Here is a 22,235-nt window from a genome sequence, read left to right as displayed (position 1 = left end):
CACCCCCCCCTCCCCCTTTCATCACGGCTCACCATGCTGTCTGATTTATCTTTCATTAAGCTTTAATTATGGCTGTCAGTCAAAAACACATGACCTATAATGAACACTTCAAATGCAATATTCATGCTTCTGTCAGGTCAAGAGGGAGGTGTGTGTGTGTGTGTGTGTGTGTGTGTGTGTGTGTGTGTGTGTGTGTGTGTGTGTGTGTGTGTGTGTGTGTGTGTGTGTGTGTGTGTGTGCGTGCGCCCTGGTGTTTTAATGATACAACGGTCAACAGCAAAAAGTGTCGTTTTAAGCGTGTCATGGCACTGTATGTATGTGCTCGTCGTACAGTATTAGGTTAATTCCTAGTGCTTGAGTTGTGCCTACAGCCTGTGTAGTCTGTTAATTGAAGTACATTTAACACTCAATGCTAGTTATATGAGGGTAAACAAGCATTCATCTTAATCATGTAAGTGTGCTCTCAGGAAGTCTGATCATTATTCACAGGAGAAGGAGGTGAGCTATCACCAAGCACCAGCAAGACTGAATGGAGGCCATGACAGCTTGGTGTGTGTGTGTGTATATATATATATATATATATATATATATATATATATATATACTGTACCCGGTACAGTCTCCCATGTAGAGAAATGAACACCAGATTTAGAAATGGTTGAATTATTAAGTTGCTGGTTATTGGACGTTAGATGAATATGGCCCTCTTCCCTGTGAGATATTCACACACAGCAGCCTCCCTTTTGTAGGAATGGATACAGAAACAATTTAGCAACAATTAAGTCTTCTAACCACCGTCCCCCTAGTCTCGCGTGGCCAGACTGCTGCTTCTCGCAATTTTCAAATGCTGTCATTATTTATGATCACGATTATAGCTTGCTGCTTAGCAGAAAGAATAAATACAAAAAAAGGTATTTTTGTTAACGGAAATGTCAAACAGATTACTCGCTACGTGAGACTACCGTCCCCCCTAACATACGAGTAATCTAACACTCACAAAGAGGTTTTAAGATTAAACTCAAAATTACGACTTGGGGTTATAACTGCATATACTGCTTATACAGCAGCACAGACAAATTAACCTAGCCTGGTAAACATAGCCCGGAATGGCCAAGACTATAATTGATTTTTTGCAATGGCAGGTTTGTCTCCCGGTCACGAGAATTGGTGGCAGTTTTGCAGAAGCCAAAAAGTGGAAGAGCCAATCAGCGTCTGTCAATCATAGGGCCCTGAGCGCAGACATGATAATGTGAATTCACACAACCGAGATGGTTTAGCCAGGCTACAAAGTACAAACCCCCCTCTCCTCCTCCACAGCGCTTGACACCCTCACAATCAAGATGATTGCCACGATTGGAGATAAAAAACAAAATAACAATCAATTCACTTTTACAGTGAAGTTTCAAACTATTGCAGTCCGTTATAGAAAGAAGTGAGATGTTAGTTACCGACTGACCAATAAACATTATTGCAGCAGCTTTGTAGCACGTGCGCGCGCACGCGTGTGTGTGTGTGTGTATGCAATGTCCCTGATCATTGTGTGTTGCCCCGTGACAACAAGAATCTTTTTCTCATGCTGAAGTTTCCAAATCATTTGAGGTTTTGCAGCAAATGGAAAGGTTCATCCGATAAATAGGACCTGTAGTTGAACATTTATCTAGTTGAATGAAAACTTTGAGGGTGCTTTACGTAAACTGTATTGTTTTACTTGTGGTCTGTGGGTACCGTTTGGCAGACAGAGCAAAATATTGTCAGACTGAAGCTTGTGCTGCGATTTATACTTCATTGTACTTTAGGTGTTGTTGCATGACGACAATAGCAGATCTGCAAGCCCTCACATTGTGAGAAGGACTGCTATTTCTGGCTTTGTACAATGGAGTATAGCCTACTGTAAATCAAGAGGCAAGCTGTGAATTAGAACTCATAAGATACACAATACTACTTGGGGTTAAGGTAGCTACTGTAGTGAAGCTGTATAGCAACCAGATCACTATGGTAAACTGTGTTTTACAACCACATGTTGGAATAAATTATACTCTGTCCATGTCATGAGGCATTGATGTAGCGTTATGATCTGCGAGTAGAATATTGGTTCAATGTTATCAGTGTTTTGCAAGCCACAAATCTGGAAGTAACACTAGCAGTTTTCTAGATTTATTTGCCTTAAGGCGATGTTCAGCTTAATTTATACTCCATCGCATGGCAGAATGAGAATAACTGATGTGACGTGTTGTTATCTTGACAATCAGTTCTTCTCTGCAACCTACACTGTCTACTACAGAGTATAAATTAGGCTTTAGTCATAGGATGTAATGTGGAAGAGTGGTTCTCGATGTGGGGAACGCAGCTAAATGAGCTTAATCTAGCATCAAAATCTGTTTAACCACTTTAACAATGACTCCATTATTCATTTTAACAACACAAACCTTGTTCCCCCGTACAAGATTTGGCACAAAATATTTTCAGATGGGGGTCCACGGCCAAATACATATCAATTCGTGGGTGGTTGTTTTGAGAGCCACTGCTGTATACCTTAGCCCAGGCTGTGGGCTGTGTGTAGTTTTTTTTATAAAGTATTTTTTATTGGTGATGTATTTTGTCCTGTCGATCAGTTTTCTCTCTTGTTTGTATGTCAATATTTATCCTAACAAAAGGATTACATCATAGATTTGGAAACCAATACATTAAATAATGAATGTAAAAAAAAAAGGAAAAGATGTGGTGGGGAGTGGGAGTACAAAAAAATAAAACAAACATGGCTCTGTTTTGTTCCTAGAAATGCTTCAACCTTTTTATTGCTAAGGTGAAGAAAGGGCAGGCAAGAAAATTAAAATGAGAAGAGAAAATAAGTACAAGGTGACACAATCAGATCACAGAATGTGTTGGTCTGCGGTGATTCTACTCTACCATAATGCGTTGCACTAAACTGAAATAACTGAAAAAATATTTTACATAATACCAAAAAACAAACAAACAAAAAGTAGGCCTACATGATATTAACCATTTCCGCGTGCTTTTGTCAAACTTATTTTTTTTTCTTGCTCGACAACAAACGAAGCGAAAACAAAATGGCCCCCTAATGTCATCCATTGCTCCACTGCCTCTGCTTGAGAGCTCTGAGCCGTTTTCCCCCCCCTGGAAATGTATCTGGCAACCACACTGACGCTGGGCGTCTCCACATATGTCGCAGGAGTTTACCAAGTAGTTTGTTAACAGCTCTGTGGATACATAACTAAAAAAAAAAAAAAAACATGAATGAAAATAAAATAAAAAAGCGACGTCACTCTGTTACTTGTTTTTGTCTTTTATTTCCAATTTACATTAATCAAAACCGTAACAAAAACAAAGTCATGATCATCATCATCATCATCATCATCGTAATAATAATGCTATTATTATTAATAATAATACTATTATTAATAATAAAAAAATATACACAACCTCACGTGAATGGACACTCTGCCCCGGCAGTGGACGCTTCCCTGGCTTGTAAGGGAGCGATGCATAGTGTGGTGACATCGCAGTGGGCAGTTCAGCCTTACAGCAGGTTCACTTCCATTAGACACACGTAGACGTGCGCGCGCGTGTGTGTGTGTGTGTGTGTGTGCGTGTGCGTGCGTGCGCATGCCAAGGCAGAGGGCACATCCTATGTGAGGGCACAACCAGGGTTTGGATGGGAGGAAGTGAAGTGGGATGCCATAGCAGAAGGGGACGGGACGGGACGGGGGCGTAGTAGAGGCTGGACTTTCATGATCAGGTTTCTCACGACGACGTATTTGCCCACGCTGGATTTGTAAACGGATTTCCCGGGGGCGGGCGGGCGGGTGGGGGGCTAATATTATGTAGTTGCTGTGTGTGTGTGTGTGTGCGTGTGTTTGTGCGTGTGAGGTAGCTTTACAATATCTAAACAAATAAACAAAACAAAACAAAAATCTGAAAATAAAACTAATACAAATTAAAAAAAAAAAAATCTATTCAGGACTCGTTCAAAATTGGACACAATTGAAAACAAAAATCGACGGTGGGCGTGTTTGTGTGCAGGGAATGAAGGGGGGGGGGCATGGCGGGGAGCGCTGGGCGGGGCGGGGGGACATTCATCACACTGAAATACAAAGTCCCAGTGTGAAATGTACTCTCCTAGAACTGTATATATATGTATACACACACATATACATATATATACGTATATATACAAGTCACTACATAACATAATTGTGTATCCGGTTGTTTAAAAAATACAGACTGTTTTACAACAATAGCACCATTTTTGACCTTTATTTATTATAATACACAGTAACTTTTCTGATACACACTGACTGGGGGGGTGGTGGAAGAACTAGGATCACCTGCACTTACTAACTTAAACAGCTACTGGACATTTGGTTTCAACAAGAGATAATGTGTTCTTTAGTGGATCATAATGGTCATGGGGGAGGGGGAGGGGGTGCAGGACAGAAGAAGGAAGGCGTGGAAGTTGGAGGATAAGGGTCTTTTTTTTTTACATGAGCGGGCTTCTTAACTTGTTAACACACTCAAGATTTTGACACACACCCGGGATGCAAACCTTAAAAACAATAAATAAATAACGCCAACGCAACTTTCTTTCTCTCTTTCTTTGCTCTTTTCCCCCCCCTGGTGTGTTGTTACTTGTTCCCTTATGCTCCTCACCTTAATGGCTCCTTCTTCATTTGGAAGGGGTGGGGTGGGGTGGTGGGGGGGGGGGGATTTTGGGAGATGATGCTGGATGTCCTTGGCTTTAGGGGATGATGGCGTGATTGTGAGGCAACCCTGGACGAATCACAGATGACAAATTGCTGGTGCCGTTCAGTGCAGATATCCTAGGAGTACGACTTGGAAAAGCACTTTTTTACGTAGAAAAAAAAAAGTCTAATTTTCTTTTTTTTAAAGTGTCTTGATCTTTCTTTTTCTCTTTCTTTCTTTCTTTCTTTCTTCCGCTTTTTTGTTTTTGGAAGTGTGGTCCTCTCTCATTTCATTTTTTTTTCTTTTTTCCTTTCTCCTCTATTCTTTATTGTAATTTCCTTTGCTTCAGGTTTTCATCTCTCGATCTCCCTCTCGTTTGTTTTACAAGTAGCAGACGGCGCCCACGTCGACGCCAAACTCCTGGTCCGCTCCGCCGATGTCCATGGGGGCAATGTCTACAATGGGGAGACGGGATGTCTTCTGTGATCTGTACTCGATGACTGTCTTTCCCCACTGTCCTGTGTGTCTCTATAGAGGGAGGGAGAGACAGAGAGTGTTACGATTAAGGGTGCAACAGTTAACTCATTTTGACCTGACAGTTTTCTGAAAAAGCTACGTTTCCAAAAAAAAAACGACTGACGACTGACAAGTCGACAGTCATTTTTCTAAAATAGCAGACCTACAAGCTCGTAGCGCGCCACTCGGTGGCGCGCTACGAGCTTGTAGGTCTGCTATTTCTCAACAGCTAAAGCACAGCACAATGCTAACGTGCTAATAATAATGCTCACCGTGCAGCCGTCCTCCATGACACTGTATGTGAAGCGGCTGTTGCCCTCGGCGCGGATCTCCACGTCGTTGGAGCCCTGCAGCAGCAGCGCCTTCTTCAGGTTGCCCTGCTGGGCGTCCAGGTAGGCGATGCTGTTCTTGCAGTGGTACGTGATGTTCTGGGACGCCTCGATGGACAGCAGCCGCAGGAAGGTCATCTGGATGGCGGCCGTGTTGGGCGCCAGGCTGTCATCGCCATAGCTGAACTATATATATATATTCAGGGGGGCGAGAGGAGGAAAACGCAAAAGTGACTTGGACCGTTGAGGACCGCAAAAACTGCAAAAACAGTCATTAAGACCCAGACTGATTGACTGAAATGTCTTCTAAAATCATGTCTCAAAAACCTATGCTTCTATGTCAGTGGCGCTCAAACGATTTCATGTCAAATGATACGCGTTTGGCTGCCGATCTCCATCTCAAAATGTTTTGTTCCCCCCCCAGAAGCAAAGATTTGAGTTTAAAAAAAAACGCTCGCTGTGAAAGAACAGTTCATCATCTTAAGTTCAACGTGACACAGAAAAGATGAAAAGTGTATTATAATGTGACTCACGTGGAATCCTCCGTTCATCGTCTCTCCGAACCAGATGTGTTTGCGGTCCTTGCTCTTGCTGGACCACCAGTTCTTGCGTGGGATGCTGGAAGGCCTGGGGTAGACACACGACTCTCCGCTCTCCATGTTACAGAAGACCTTGATGGCGTCGATGGTGCAGCCCTGGTTAGGATCGATCCAGTACTCTCCTGTACGGACGCAGAGACGAGCACAGATCACAGATCAGCTTCCAGGTGGATCACACGTTTGCACGCCACGTTTGCAGGCGAACTAGACTTTTTATGAAAGGGTCATTGTGAACCGAAGCTCACAGTCATTGCAGCTATATTTATTATTCATTTATTACCCTTCTACCCTAATCGGAAAAGGGGGTGACCCCGTTTATCCGTTCGTTTTAACCCATTCTGACCCGAGATCAGATTAAAAAAATGTCCTCTACATCCTGACAGTTTTCTGAAAAAGCCATGTTTCTATGTCAGTCGTTCTTTTTCAATAGCTAAAGCATAGCATAATGCTAACACCAAAAGGGGTCCCCCGCCCAACTCAAGCCAACTCACCGCTCTTCCAGTCGGGGTGGCAGAGCTTGAGGTCCCTGCAGGTACGCGCGGGGTTCTTCTTGGAGCCCTCGGGGCTGCGGATGTTCTCGATCTGGTTGTTCAGGGACTTGAGCGTGGCGTCCACCTCTGCGTCGTGCGTCCGGAGGCTTCCCGACGCCTGGTCGGCCCTCATGTACCTGCGAGTGGTGTGCGGGGAAAAGGTATTTGATATTCGATATATGCGGTCTACAAGCTGACAATGTGTCGCGATGCGACACACACACACACACCTCAAAATTGCAGTAAATGTATACTTGGGTTACTTTCCGTTCCACTGAGTATTATGTGTATACCTGAGAGGATCGGGGCCCTTCTCGTGGCCCTGCGACAGGCCAGCGAAAGCAGACATGTCGATGCCAGGTCCAGGGGGGCCGGGGGGACCGGGGGGACCAGCGTTTCCGGGGGGACCCTGTGAGCGAGGAAGGCAAACAAACACGGGAGGGTTAGACCAGAGCCCCGACACGCTGCTTTGATCTCACCGCTCGTTCTATCTCAAGTTCCATCTGTCTCAGTTAATCTCAGTTTCAATGGACTAAATATCATACAATTTTAAGTCGACTAAATCTACAGTTGATTTAGTCGATTAAAATGTATTTTGGCAGGCCTTGATGTTGTCATAATGGCAGATTTTACACTTGGTTACATGCTGAAAATAGCCGATCTACATGCTCATAGATCTGCTATTTTCAGAGTGCAACCAAGCATAAAAGGACTTGTCTTTTAGTTCTACTGGATCTCTTCTCCACTAGTCCCTCCCTAACATTTTAGTCTAGTTTTTATTTGTTGACGAAATTGTCATAGTTCCAAACATTGGAACTATGTTTGGCAAAACCACGCCCTAGACCAGATCACACGGACGATTTAGTAACACAGACAAGGCTTTCCTCGGAGGCGGAAAAAGCCATGGCCAATTGGCCAATGGCCATTTCCAGTGGTGGAAATTAAGTAACCTGTACTTTTACTTCTACTTCTAACTATCTACAATTTCGGGCCTTTCGAAAATATACGAGCTCATAATGTGTCGCGATGACATTTCAGTACTTTTTTTCCACCAGTCATAAGGTCAATTTGACAGCAGTGTTGTTTTTGGCAGCAAATTTCTATTTTAGTTTAGTCATAGTCTTTGGACTGAAACTTAATTTAGTTTTAGTCACATTTTAGTCACCTGAAATGTCTTAGTGTTAGTCTAGTTTTAGTCGACTAAATGTCATAAGATTTTAGTCGACTAAATCTACAGTTGATTTAGTCGACTAAAATGTATTTTGGTGGGTCTTGATGCCGTCGTAATGAGTGTTTTTACACTTGCTGAAAATAGCCGATATACAAGCTTACAACGCGTCGCAGGCGCGTTGTGAGCTTGTAGATCAGCTATTTTCAGCATGCAACCAAGTGTAAAATGACTTATACTGGATCTCTTGTCCACTAGTCCCTTCCTAACATTTTAGTCTAGTTTTTATTTGTCGACGAAATGGTCAGTATATTTAGTCTTAGTTTTAGTCATCGTAGCTTAGTTTTCATTTAGTTTCCATTTGTTTTTGTCAGTGAAAATAGGTAGTAGACGAAAAAAAATTCGTCTTAGTTTTAGTCGACGAAAACAACACTGTTTGCCAGCAGCACTCACAGAAGGACCAGACTCCCCAGAGCGACCGCGGGGTCCAGGGGGTCCGATGGGTCCGGGCAGGCCATTGGAGCCGTCCTTTCCAGCGGGGCCAACAGGTCCAGGTGGTCCCTATTAGGTACACGCACAACCATAGAGGATTCATTAATTAATTAAGCTCTCAATACCTTCCAGGTGTGAACATAATTATCAGAATTACGGGAGAGGGATTGAGAGTTGATAGAAGCGTCGTTCATCGTGTTTAACAATAACTGCATGGATATTACGGATATATTTTGTGTACTCACTCTTGCTCCGTTAGGTCCAGCAGGTCCGGTAGCACCCTGGTCACCAGATTGACCCTAAACGGAAACATATTAAACAACGATGATGATGAAATACTGAGTGAACTCATGACTACTAACTAACAGCAACACACAATTCATACATTATCAAGCATCTCCGATTTTGGGATATAATATTTAAGCGACATTTCGCTTTCAAAGACCTTCTTCAGGCATCTCTCTCTCTCTCTCAGATGCCTGAAGAAACGTTGCTTGAATAATGAAAGTGTTCAAATTGCCAGGGCAGACGGTGTGTGCAGGTCATTGTGTACTTTGTATATTGATCCCTGCCTACGCACCTGCATCTCTGAGACCATCAGGTGTGCATGAGACTTTTTTAACCGAGACCGTCTTTTTGACGCCTTTAACTACTTTGGGCTCTCGTCGTACGAGATCGTCTTTTGACGCTTTTACAATGATAATGGTCAGTTCATTGTGATCCAGTGTTAGGTACAGAGTAGAGTACTTATTCATTGTGATCCAGTGTTAGGTACAGAGTAGAGTACTTACGGGAGGTCCAGGCAGACCCTGTAGACCGGTGAAGCCTCTGTGTCCCTTCTGTCCTCTCTCGCCGGACTCTCCGGCCTCGCCCTTGTCACCACGGGGTCCTTGGGGTCCCTGAAATGGAGCGCACGCACAGCAAAGTTGTTAGTAAATACTGCTCCTAGTGTGTGTGTGTGTGTGTGTGTGTTTTTGTTCTAAATGTGTGTATTCATTCAGAGAGACACATACAGCCATTCCTCTTGCTCCAGCAGGTCCAGAGGGTCCAGCGGGGCCTTGGGCACCCTAAGAAAAAAAGAAACACCCGGTTATGAAATGATAACTGAAATATGCAGAGGAAAGGATATTCCGGGCGGTATGGTTTGATTTGACTATCCTAAGATTCCGCATAATGATAGTCTAGTCATCGGTCTAACTGACAATTTTCCCATTTTGAATTAAATGACATTTCCCCAGCTGTGTCTGCATGCGCACCTACAATTGGCCGTGCGTCATGCGGCAATCATACACGGCACCAGTCATCTCGTTCATCCTGGATCAAATCTATTCTAGCTGTTAACATTCCTCCTTTCAATTCAATGTCATTTACAATGACAACTGTGGAACCGCTACGAGTGGATGTGCATCACAATGCCAAGTTCAAATTGTAGCCATCCTGTTTCATCTGACTCTCAAAAGCCTCTCTTGGTAACTCTGATAATCTAACCTTGTCCATTGAAATAGAACGGAATAAAATATGTATTTAGAGAAATCCAGCCAACGTGACTCTGAAGTTAAAGCTATAATCTGTAAGTTTGTAAATCGTCCAAAAAACGCTGGGCACTCTACGTCTCTATTCTGAATAAATCTATGGGCTATTTTTTGTGTTAACATACTCCATACAGCTTAGTTAAAAATAACGTTTCATATTCATTCAAATTCAAGTTCTGGATTGCAGCTTTAACCCATTGAGACCTGAGACCAGATTCTACTAAATGTGTTTTAAATCCTAAAAAAAATGTTTCTATGGTTCTCAAATTATTTCATGTCAAGGACCCATCTCCATGGTAACGGACTGACTGTTTGTCAGTTATTCTTTATGCCTGAAGGTCTGACGACCGAAAACGTTGCTCAATAAAATCTAAACTCAAGTGAAGACAGTGGCTGCGGTTACATGAGGGCTTTTTCATTCAGAATGAAAACTTCAGAATGAATTAATTCAGAAGTAATGTTTTTTCCTGTGTGTTTACATGGGAAATGGTCATTCCGAATGAGTGTTTACATGGACAATACTTTTAAATCCCATTATTTCATTCCACATCAGGTTTGGGGCTGGGAAGGCTTCTGATTGGATAGGGGGCGGGGCGGATATGTTTACGTCCAGTGGTGGAAAGTACATTTACTTTAGTACTAAAGTACAATTTTGAGGTATTTCTACTTCTACTTTCCAATTGTTTTACTTTTACTACACTACATTTCAGTAAAACTAAATAATAATAATAGAAAAACACTTTTATGCCGTATTACTTTATATTTGATGTATCCTGTAGCCTATGAGAGGTTTCTAATATAATTTCTTAATATAATTAATCGCAAAACAAGAGCATAATATAGCCATACCAATTACATGGAAACAAGCATGCACAGAAAGACCAGAATGAACTTCAATCTGAATGAGTGTTTACATGAGTCCACAATTGTTTCAATAGGATTAAAAAATTGAATAAACCGGTCAGTTACATCAGATCTAAGTTTAAATCAGATTGACCATTTTCATTCCGATTTAAGTTTTTGTAGGTGTTTACATGAGAACTTTTAATAGGATTTAACTTTTATTCTGAATGAAAAGGGGATTTAACTGTCCAAGTAAACGTAGCCAGTGTTGCGGGATTCTTTTCCTCTACCTCGATTCTTTCCCAGTTCCAGTTATCCGACGCACCTGTCCATTGTAGGTGTGCAGAAGGACTTTTTCTTATATGTCAAGGACCCCAAAAATGTTATGTAATCGGCCGCCGACCACCCCCCCTCCCCATCTGAGCTCTCAGTACTCACAGCCTCTCCTCTGTCTCCCTGTTTGCCAGTGGGTCCGACGGGGCCGGGGGCTCCGGAGGCGCCTGGGGCACCGGGGGCACCGAGAGGACCCGTGTTACCGCGGTCACCCTGCGAACGACACACACACACACACACACACACACACACACACACACACAGGATGTCAGGCGTGAAAACAATGAATTTAGTTTTTTGGGGCCAAACCTAACATCGTCCCCTTGATGTGATGCACCTTCAAAGTTAACTAACTGCGGTCTACGTGGCTACATCGATACACGACGGGTAGATTCACCCACAACTAAACGGATGGATGGATGGAAAAAATCACGGGTTAGAAATGAGAGATAAAGACAAATATATTCAAAATATATTATGAATAAGCATAAAAAATAATGAAAAAGGTGTCACTGGGGGAAAAAGCTCAAAAGCCAATAGTCCAGTACATAAGCCTATAGCGGAGTTAAAAGAGCCTGATTGCTGTTGCGGTTCAAAAGTGTTCTTAAACCGTTTGTTCTTAACACGTCAAAGAACAGAACAGAGCCTTGGGACCGCTTTTCAGGTCTGCCAAGGTTTTGTGGAGAGGATGATATTTTGTGTGCATCTTTCAGCTTGTGTGCAGCTTGGCAGAACCAACTGGTGAAGAAGCCTCGCTCAGTACTGGGGGTTGGTAAGCTTCAAAACACACCTTCAAAGATGTCGTCGCTGTTGGTCAGAAACCTTGATGGGCATAAACTAAATATTTCAACTTTGAAGTTCTTTTTTTTCGTTTGTAAATTACTGTGTGTACTTTGGCGAAGAGTGTTGGCGAAGTTGAATCCACAAGCTACAGTACAAGCTCACGCGGCTATTTCAACGCTTTGAAGGGTGGTTAAATCTGTGGATTCCGCGACTAGCTAACTACACCGGATCGACTGGAACATAGATTTATTTTGTCCTATTTCCTGAACAGAAACGGTTTGGTATACATACAATTTCTCCTCCCGACAGTTGATGATAACTTCTCTGCTCGGTATCATGTTGTAAGTTATAGTAGCCTATTATTATTTGATAACGCTGACGAAGGCCACACAGGCCGAAACACGTTCGTTATCAACGTCAGACGTAAATACATTCATATAAAAAGGACATACAATGAGTGCTGGCATTTTCTTCATTTCAACTATTACTACTACACAGAACTGTATTATTAATAATAATAATAATAAATAAACGATAGTCACAGTTATAGTTAGTGCACGGCACAGTAATAGTGGAGAATGGCCCCAAGGCCCAGTTATCTCTGAAGCAAATGAGGAGATGAATTGGGACGACAACATGAAAGGGTTCACACCTTGATTCCAGCGGAGCCGTCTCTGCCCGGGGGTCCGTCAGATCCAGGGTTTCCCTGTTGTCACAACAACATCACATGTTAATATCAACTCATATCCCAAAATAATATCCCAACATTTAGGCCTGACGTCGAAAAAAAAAAAGAAAACGTTCGCCCTGAAAGAATATAATAATTCAAAGATTTGTCCTGCATTTTTTACGATTTTTCAAAAATAGCAGACCTACAAGCTCGTAGTGCGCCACTCGGTGGCAAGTTGGGCCCTCTAAACCTCTTTGCCTTTTCTTTTTTTTTTTACTAAAAGAAAAACATGTTTTAATAGTTCAAATAAGATAATCCACAAGCCGTTTTCAAAATAGTACAAAAATAAAAATAAGAATAAATAATGTACTTTTCCCACGGTCTCATGTATTACACCTCTATCTTATAATCGTCAAGTGTACCTCGACATTTACTAATTGATACAGAATTCCATGACATGAGTCATGCGGTATAGCAGCAACCCTACGTAGCTGAATCACAATTCTGTCGTGCTCCTACTGTACAGCATATCTAAAGAGGAACCAAGATAGCAGCAAACATGTGTTACATTATATAGGAAGCACTGTAGCAGCGGGTGGATTTTTAATCAGCTTGATGTGGGCTGAAAGGAAAGGGGCTTAGGATTCCTTGGAACTAAATAATAGATGAATGAGAGGCAGGGCAAAGACTCTGAGAACATGCATGCTGTGCTTGTGTGCGACGGCTGGACGCACACACGCACGCACGCTCACGCACACACACACACACACCTCTCTGCCAGGTTCTCCAGCAGGTCCAGTCAACCCAGGGGGTCCGACAGGCCCGGATGGTCCACGGTCCCCACTCGCACCGGGAGATCCCTGCTTACCAGGCTCACCCTGAGGAGAGGAGAGGAAAGGACAGCTTGGTTACCAGGGAAGACAGTGCGTTCTCTCTTTGTTTTATCTCACGTAATACTTAAATGACTCAACAGACGTGAATAATTCAATAATTCAACAACACAGGGAGTAACTGTTAAAGCTGAGATGAGGGAATACATTGTCTCAGTTTTAGTGCTTTTCCTAGTTTTACCCCAGAGCAGTTTTTGTATGTGCTTTCCTGTGCTTTCGTTTGAAATGTATCCATTCTACATACTGTGAATACAATTTTCAATCAATCAATTTGTGCATTCAAAAGTACTGTATGGTTCAGCATATCTCTGCTGTCTGGAAGAAACCAACTCCAAAAGAAACGAAGGAAAAAAAAAGAAAAAGAAACATCCAGCGAGGAGTTAGGAGGTTTTTGTTGAAGTGCTTTTAACCAACACACAGATGTAAATGGTGTTCAATCAATAGCACTGATTTATGGTCCGGACAGCAACAATATTTTGTGTACAACAATATGTACTGTATGCTATCGCACGTGTCAAAAAGCCACAATGAAGCAGCCGATAGGGTGACGATATTATAGTCAAAGGATCATTGATCACATGTGGTATGGCGTCACTTCCTATGCATCTACGGTATCTGTGGCTGCCTCGGGGCCTCCCAGTGAACTGTAGCGTGAACACAGAGCCTTCAGAGTGTCAAAGACTCGTAGAATACTCGCCTCTACAAAACCTCACCGTTACCTTAACAGACACTGAATATTGCATCATTTTTAAAGCATGTTTGAAGCATCCTTGAGTGACATCTGTGCCACACGTTTTATTTATTTGCGTCGCGTTCATGTGGCTCGCTGAATGTTTAATGGTGCGGGCACACCCCCGGCCCCCCACCCCACGCCACCCCACGCCTGGGAGGGACGCTGTGAGTAGGGACCCTGTGAACGTGTCATCCTGTCAGCAGTCGCATGTCAGAGAGGGAGAGTGGCCCTGACTTGTGCCGTGTCAATTCTCACTTTGACTTTGGTGAGAAGGAGGTGCATTAAGAGTTCAATCCCCTTGTCACAGTATCGAGTGAGACCCAAGATGAATTGTGTGGTTAAACACTTTTACCCTATACCGCCATACCCTGTTTTGGGGGGGAATATCACTACTGGTAAACGCTTTCAAAACCAAATTCAGAAAACGTAAATATTTAGACAATGTCAGGTCTACGGTTACAAGCTCACGATGCGTTGTAAAAGCTTGTGCAGCGGCCATTTTAGCTATTTGTCATATTGACAAAGTATTAAAGGTCTTACTGTAAGTGGTTGACAACAGTGATATCACTAGAGGACAAGATCCCACAATAGAGGGTATTCACACATGCGCATGCATGTGTGAAGTGAATGGGAAATAGAGTGGCAAATCGAGTGGCAAAGTGACTTGGCAAAGTGAGTTTAATGTAGTTTAATGCAATCAGATAGGACTGTTCTGTTTGAAAGTATGGGCTATTAAGGCCAGAAAGGTATTTTTTTGATGATAATGATTTAATCAACAGCAGCATAGTATAGTAAGCAATGGTCTAGTTATAGTATAAGGTTTGGGGGCAGAGGAATAGAATTACAGTAGGCTGACAGTAAAATGGGGAGGGAGATGGGGGGGGGGTGACATGTGGTGGGAGCTGTTGGGATCTGGAGTCGAGCCCGCGGCACACTGCCAGACTGGATTACCAGCCACGGTGCCTGGACTGCTGAGCCACGGGGCAGGGGCAGGGGCCAGGGGCAGGGGCCAGGAGCAGGGGCCAGGGGCAGGGGCAGAGGCCAGGGGCAGGGGCCAGGGGCAGGGGCCAGGGGCAGGGGCCAGAGGCCAGGGGCCAGGGGCAGGGGCAGAGGCCAGGGGCAGAGGCCAGGGGCAGGGGCCAGGAGCAGGGGCCAGAGGCCAGGGGCAGGGGCCAGGGGTTTTACACTGATTGTGATCCAGGGACGGTGTTGGAAAAGTTACTCAAAAATGGTAATATATTACCTATTACTAGTTACTTTAGAAAAAAGTAATCTTATTACTTTACATACTGCTCCCTGCCAAAGTAACTTGTTACCAAATGGGACCTCTGTTGTTTCCGGGTGGGGAGCTAAAGCAGTGGTTCCCAAACCTGCCACTTTGCGCCGCGTTGTGAGCTTGTAGATTGGCAATTTTCACTACTTTCTTCTAGTTTATGGAATTTGTTAGATTTCTCTTTTATTTCTTCACGAAGTGACTGAATTTATTTTTATTGAATTTTAGTGTAATTCCTGAAAAGCTTTGCTTTTTTTGGGGAATGATTTTTTTTTAATATTTTGAAATAATTAAAAGACCCATAATGTATCCGTGACCCACAAATGGGTCCCGACCATAGATCCCCCCCTCCCTCCTGCTATTCATTTAAATGGAAGTTGCTTAGTGATGGCGTTTTGAAGCAGCCAGAAGAGCGCTCTATACTTTCGCATTTGACCACCACATTTTGGTAGTCAAACCGGTTACTATACTTTGGTCCGACATACCGTTGGTCCGATCGACTACCTACCCCAAACCCTCACCCTGACCATAACCGCGAGCACGGGGCAGCACACCTAAACCTAACCCCCAAACCTACCCGAGTCGGACCAATGCTCCTTCGAACCAATGATATGTCGGACCAAAGTATGCTCCCCAGTCAAACCACTACCGAGTGCTCAATGTTAAACCTCAGCTGCTACAGGGTTTCCTCGTGCTAAATGCATGGACCAGCCTGCAGTTCCATGAAGCGGCGGCTTCAACGTTGGCCAGCCTTTCTGGGTTGGCTTGGTCCCGACCCGGTGTTTGGGAACCAGTGGGCTATAAAGATTGGGGGTTGTCACAGTCTATTCTTGGCTAGACAGTGGTGGACAGGGACAGACATGTACATGTTGCACAATAGTAAAAAAACACTACATTGCTTTTACTGTGAGCTCTGGGAATTGTGTCTGACAACTCAACCGGAAGAGCATCACATGGGGATGTGTTTCATGCATGAGCCTCTTCACCGCAGCGTCTGTGGATCTTTCATCAGCTGATCCTCTTCTGCAGTAGGATACATTTGGGCTATTTTCTACCCATCTTCATATAATTGCTCCGCATTATAACATGCTAAAAAACCAAATTCTACTCACTGAAACCTTTTGCACACAATAAAGAGTTCTTCTAAAAAAAGAATAATAATAATTATAATAATGGGCTCTATGTACACAGAATAACTCTTCCTACTTCCGGGCCGCTTCCCTAATTGTTATTAGGTGTTACTAATGCTACTAATTAAGGCTCTGCTCCATTTATTGTTCAATTGTTTAGAAGTGAGCCAACATGCACAACAACAGCAGCACCCTGACGCAGTAATTCAAGCTCTAGTGTTATCACATCTTGAGTATTGCCCAGTCATCTGGTCATCGGCTACAAAAACAGACATACATAAATTACAAATAGCTCAAAACAAAGCTGCCAGATTAGCTCTCCAGTGTTCCAACAGGACACACATTGCAGAAATGCACAGAAATCTATCATGGCTTACTGTTGAGAATAGATTACATTCACGTATTCTTACGTTTTTCAGAAATGTATTAATGGACAAAAAACCACAGTATTTCTTTGAACAGGTAGCACATGTAAGAGACGAACATAACCATATGACTAGACAAGCCAGTTCGGGTGTTTTGGTGGCACCTAAACCAAGAACAAATATTCTTAAATCTTCTATTATCTATAGAGCAGTAATAGGTTGGAATGCACTACCAAAGTGTATAACCAATACAAATACAAAATTCATCTTTAAAATCAAGTTAAAAGAACACCTTATGTAAATCATACTGCAGTAACCCTGGGAAAAGAACAATTCAAATGTATAATGTGTTGAAAGTGATTTTTTTGCTATGTTTCTTTGTTTTTTATTTCTCTTATGTTTTTATTTTCTTATTTTATATTTTATTTTACTATGTTTTATTTTGAGTTAGTGTTTGTAAGTATTGCCTATGTTAAATGTTTGTCTGTGTCGGACCCCAGGAAGACTAGCTTTTGTCAAGGCAAAAGCTAATGGGGATCCTTATAAACAATAAACAATAAAACTCTATTTGACCAGAATGGAACGGAGCCTTCATTAGTATCATCGGCAACACATGTGAAGGAAGTAGGGAAGGGGCCCCAAGTTCTTTCCAAAATGGCGCGTTTGCATATATAGCCCATTGAGAATAGGTTGAAATGTAAGGGACTTACGGATGGTCCAGGCAGGCCGGGGAAACCTCTCTCGCCGCGCTGTCCAGGCAGACCCACGATACCACGCTGACCGGCCAGACCCTGAGGACCTGAGGGACCGTCGGGACCCTGGGGGGGACGGAAGGAAGGAGGAATAGAAAGAGAAGGGAGAGTTTTACTGTGAGGGGTGGAAACATGTTAGCAGTCTAACTTTAATCCATTCTGTAAATGTGCTCTTTATATTTTAGATTTAGATTTTTGCGTGGTGATGGACTAATTGATCGACACTTTGTTGCTCATTGAATCACCATTTCTTTGGATAATACTTATCATTCCTTTTACATGAAGAAAATCACACTTTTGTGAAGTGAGGGGCACCTCACTCCTTTGGTATTTATTAGGGTTGTCCCGATCCGATCACGTGATCCGAAAAAGCAAAAATAAATCACACCCGCGTGTGAGTGAGGGGCGCCAATATATTAAAGTCTAACTCATGTTGATTAGGTGACGTAATGGTGATGTGAAACAAACGGTGCCAACACAAACATTAAACGCCATTAACAATAAAGAGACAATATGACGTAATGAGGGGCAATGTGACGTAACTTTTCCCTTCATTGTCAATGGCGTTTTTAAAACAAACATTGAACCAAAAACAAACATTAAACCTGTATATAGGAAAACGTGATTGGGACATCCCTAGTATTTATATTGTACCGCATGTTAATGTTTGTTTTACAGCAGTAAACAAACATTAAAAGTCCATAGACTTGGTTGCCTATATGACGTAATTTTCCAAAAGCCAAACGTTGGAGGGGCGCTTAGCACCCCTCAAAAATAAAAAAAACAAATGTACAGTTTAGTGGTATTGTAATGTTGTGTTACTCTTCAACACAGCATTGTGCTGTAAGAAGCTTCTGTCCTATACTACCATTCCATTCTATTTTGATGTGTTCCGCTCCTCCTGTCATAATCCTTTCCCTTATCCCTCATCCTGAGACCGTGCAACTCCCTGCTGCGTCATCCACAGTTCCACACCAATCTAGATCATCGTCAACTCCCCGCCCGCCTCGCCTCTGATCTACTCTGCACTACGCGAGTCAAATGCATTCTGGCACACTGGTCCTGCAGTGTGCCACAGCCTCTCCGTTCACTCCAAATCTGTCATGCCGTGTTGATTTCGCCGACTGATACTATGACAAAAAGGTCTTTTTAGGTCACATTCTCGCCTAATACTTCGGTAGACTCGATGCGAACCGTAGTGTTTAAGTCTTAGTCAACAAGCACTGGTTCCAATGGACCGACGTTTTCTATTACTTTTGTGTGACACTGTGGTATGACGACCTAGGGCAGGTTCTAAGGTTTCTGACGTTACGGTTCATGGTCTGAAGGACAGTCCCTATACTGTAGACGGAAGGATGTCGACACAGTCTTGGCGCTTGAGCGTTGAATCATCCGAGATGTGCTTTCAATCACGCTGTGATAAGCGGCTGACACATGGCACGTTACAGTGGAGGCATGGGGGAAGAGAGCTTTCGGTTCCCATTATCAGGCTGTCTATCACCTGAGCTGCAGTCTTAACCCATTTTGGGCGGTGACCCATTTTGGTGTTAGCATCATGTCGTGCTTTAGCTATTGAAAAATAGCAGATCTACAAGCTCATAGAGCGCCACCGAGTGGCGTGCTACGAGCTTGTAGGTCTGCTATTTTTGAAAAATCAAAGCTGCGACTGACATGGAAGACATTTTTTTTAATCTGATCTCAGGTCAGAATGAAAAACTGTCAGGATGTAGAAGACATTTTTTTTAATCTGATCTCAGGTCAGAATGGGTTAAGGCCCTGATGGCAGGCGGGAAGCGCCGGTGACGCTCGCATCCATGACGCATGTGCTGACTCACTCATTAGTGATTATAAAAGAAAGAAAATAATGTCCCACTGACTCGAAAGGTACCGAAGCACACTGTGCTCTTCTCTCTGTTATACGCCTGCACTCCGAGATATATATTTATATATATTTTTTTTTTCTTCTTCTCCCGACCCATATTATTATTTTTTGCCATTTCTACAGGTCTACAGATGTTGATGGCTCCAATGTGTCATTCGAAAAAAATAAATGGGTCTGACAGTCAATGACTGACGTACACTGATAGCGAGGCTGATTGCGTCCATGCCACGTGAAATTGCCACATGTGGACTGACGCAACGATTGGACATATAATGTTGAATGTTGAATGTTGACTGAATGTTTGTGTCGCGTAGGAGCATCTGTGTGTATGTGTGTGTGTGTGTGTGTGTGTGTCAAATGGTGTAACACTTAGGGTGGTCACAATTAGTACATAATCGTCTAATCGCCATAATTTGAGATAATCACCATTCTTTTTTAGCATAATCGTTTCCATGTTGAGAAATGGCTATACATTTTCAACAAAAAAAACACACACAATTAAATCGTCAATCGCAATTATTTGTGTGATAAATAATTAATTAATTAATGAATTAATTAATCGTGACAGTCCTAAATTACAGTGCTACTTGTATTTTTCCATACTGTACACATTTTCCCTGTTTTCTAACCGTGTATTTGATGATTTCTTTTTTTGTGTATATTTGTGACAATTTCTGACTGAGGCCAAGTCATTGAATTTATTTGTATTGTTCGTTTCTTCATCTCATGTGAAAGCAGGGAATCATAGCTTCAAATTGACATTGGTTGATCAGTTTGACCCACCAGTTTTTGAGTTATGGCTTATAGAGAAATGTCTTACAGAAAACAGCGAGTTGAGAAAACAGGCTTGAAAGGTTCACTTCTGTAGACTCTAACATTACACCTAGCTATATGTTAATTAATTTATTTCATATTTACATTTATTTCATATTTACAAGTCGATTTCAGCTCTGACATTTATTTCAGACATGCACTAGTAGTATGTGAATTTTGGATAAAAACATACAGTATATACTCTAAATAACAGTACTATATAACAGTTAGTCTTGCCGCTACTGTATCAAAAAGTCACATTTGTTGGCTACGTCTTTAAATGTTCTGTTTTCTGTTTTTATCCTCTTATCAGATTACTATTATTATATAGACGTATTGACCTGTACCTTCCTTGGACTGTATACCCATTCTGCAGACTGTTAAATAAAATGTTCAATCAATCAATTAATCAATCAAAGCTATAGGAGAGGGTGCGTTTCAACTTACGGGGGGGCCGTCCTCTCCGGAGTCGCCCTTCTCTCCGGAGGTACCGGCGGGGCCACGGAGCCCGGCGTCACCCTGTCGGCCCGGGGGCCCGCCGTCTCCTCTCACACCCTTGGGGCCGTCTTTGCCAGGGGGGCCCGCGGGACCAGAGGGGCCGGGGTTACCCTGGAGAGAGAAAGTTAGGGTGCAACCGTTAATACGGTATACGTTCTCTTTCTGCCCAGCCAAGAAGCAAGCATGGAATTGAATGTTTTTAGTAAGCAGTGTTTCCCCAAACGTTTTAGCCCGAGATCCAAATAGAGACATTTTATGTCTTCCCCGGGGACCCAAACTAGTGAAAATAGCAGTCCCGGGCAAACGTTTTTGGTTCTCGACCTGAAAAGTTTGGGAACCACTGCTGTAGTATGATCAAGTAGGGCGGTTAATTAATGAAGGAAAAACACAAACATTATTATTATAAAGGTATAAAAACAATATTATGACAGGTTAAAGGTTGAGTGAACTTACATTGGGACCGGGAGGTCCGACTCTTCCAGCAGCACCAGGGAAGCCAGTGGCACCCTGAACAAGGAGACACACAGAAACAAACACCCCCAAAACCATCAGAAGTGTCCAAAATGTTGCCTGAAATAATCCCGCAGCAAAAGGAAAAGTCACACGAACACGCCTTTAATGGCTCGTTAGAGAATCGTCAAAATGGTAATGCACGATTCTCGCTCAAATGTGTGAATCTCGATTTTACTCCGCAAGAATTGAGATGACAATTCTCTTTTTATTCCCATCAAAATATGTATTGTCTTTAGTCTGTAGTGTAGTTGCTGAACATTACTATGTTCAAAATGTGTCACCTGGAGCCAACTACTGTGGCTTTAAACGGACAACATCAAAGTGCTTGACTTGAACCTCCTCTCAGAGTAACTCAGATGAATCAGACGAGCCAACTAGTGCTGCACGACTCTCGCTCAAATTTAGAAACGAGATTGCACACAGTAGGTGTCTGAATCTTTTTTTCTTTCTTTTTTGATTAATTGTGCAGCACTACATCAAAATGACAGTATTAAGGATCTCATTACTGAAGATCAAAAGTTTAACACTTACAGGAGGTCCTTGAGCACCACGAGCACCTTTAGGTCCAGAAACACCAGTGGGACCCTGCAATAGAAAACACTTCTGTTACTGTCTGATATATCAGTTATTTTCTATTAAAATATATATAAATAAGTCCCCTGTAGATAGGGGACAAAAAAGTCTTATGATATTTACTCAACTAAAACTAGACTAACACAAAAAAACGTTTTCAGATGACAAAACAAATGACTAAAACGGAATTGAATGTTATTCAAAAGCCTGACTAAACTAAATCAAACTATTGCTGTCAAAATCAACACTGCACTTACAATTACAATTTACAACTTAATGCAGAGCAAAGCAAAGCAAAGCAAAGCAAAGCAAAGCAA

The 22,235-nt window shown here is 42.6% G+C and overlaps 2 protein-coding genes across 3 annotated transcripts in view; one reads left to right on the top strand and one right to left on the bottom strand.

The window, feature by feature from the left end:
- LOC310863098 (MYG1 exonuclease-like) overlaps nucleotides 1-22,235 on the top strand; it is a 293,850-nt gene that overhangs the window by 98,673 nt on the left and 172,942 nt on the right. The gene's annotated exons all lie outside the window — the stretch shown is intronic.
- Nucleotides 3,289-22,235, bottom strand: part of LOC310862525 (uncharacterized protein) — an 81,510-nt gene continuing 62,563 nt past the window's right edge. For both annotated transcript variants that reach the window (XM_083770461.1, XM_083770462.1), the window contains 16 exons: nucleotides 21,877-21,930; nucleotides 21,286-21,339; nucleotides 20,782-20,943; nucleotides 17,598-17,705; nucleotides 13,267-13,374; nucleotides 12,479-12,532; nucleotides 11,149-11,256; nucleotides 9,349-9,402; nucleotides 9,127-9,234; nucleotides 8,581-8,634; nucleotides 8,297-8,404; nucleotides 6,969-7,084; nucleotides 6,637-6,812; nucleotides 6,080-6,267; nucleotides 5,490-5,732; nucleotides 3,289-5,229 (listed from right to left, as the gene is read on the bottom strand). In XM_083770461.1, the coding sequence (XP_083626587.1) occupies nucleotides 5,083-5,229; nucleotides 5,490-5,732; nucleotides 6,080-6,267; nucleotides 6,637-6,812; nucleotides 6,969-7,084; nucleotides 8,297-8,404; nucleotides 8,581-8,634; nucleotides 9,127-9,234; nucleotides 9,349-9,402; nucleotides 11,149-11,256; nucleotides 12,479-12,532; nucleotides 13,267-13,374; nucleotides 17,598-17,705; nucleotides 20,782-20,943; nucleotides 21,286-21,339; nucleotides 21,877-21,930 (1,842 nt within the window). In that variant the 3' untranslated portion in view covers nucleotides 3,289-5,082. The remainder of the gene's footprint in view (nucleotides 5,230-5,489; nucleotides 5,733-6,079; nucleotides 6,268-6,636; nucleotides 6,813-6,968; nucleotides 7,085-8,296; nucleotides 8,405-8,580; nucleotides 8,635-9,126; nucleotides 9,235-9,348; nucleotides 9,403-11,148; nucleotides 11,257-12,478; nucleotides 12,533-13,266; nucleotides 13,375-17,597; nucleotides 17,706-20,781; nucleotides 20,944-21,285; nucleotides 21,340-21,876; nucleotides 21,931-22,235) is intronic.

The sequence above is a fragment of the Protomyctophum parallelum genome (genome assembly GCF_964188405.1).
Source record: "Protomyctophum parallelum genome assembly, chromosome: 8".
Taxonomy (NCBI): domain Eukaryota; kingdom Metazoa; phylum Chordata; class Actinopteri; order Myctophiformes; family Myctophidae; genus Protomyctophum; species Protomyctophum parallelum.
This window is presented reverse-complemented; position numbering and strand designations above follow the sequence as displayed.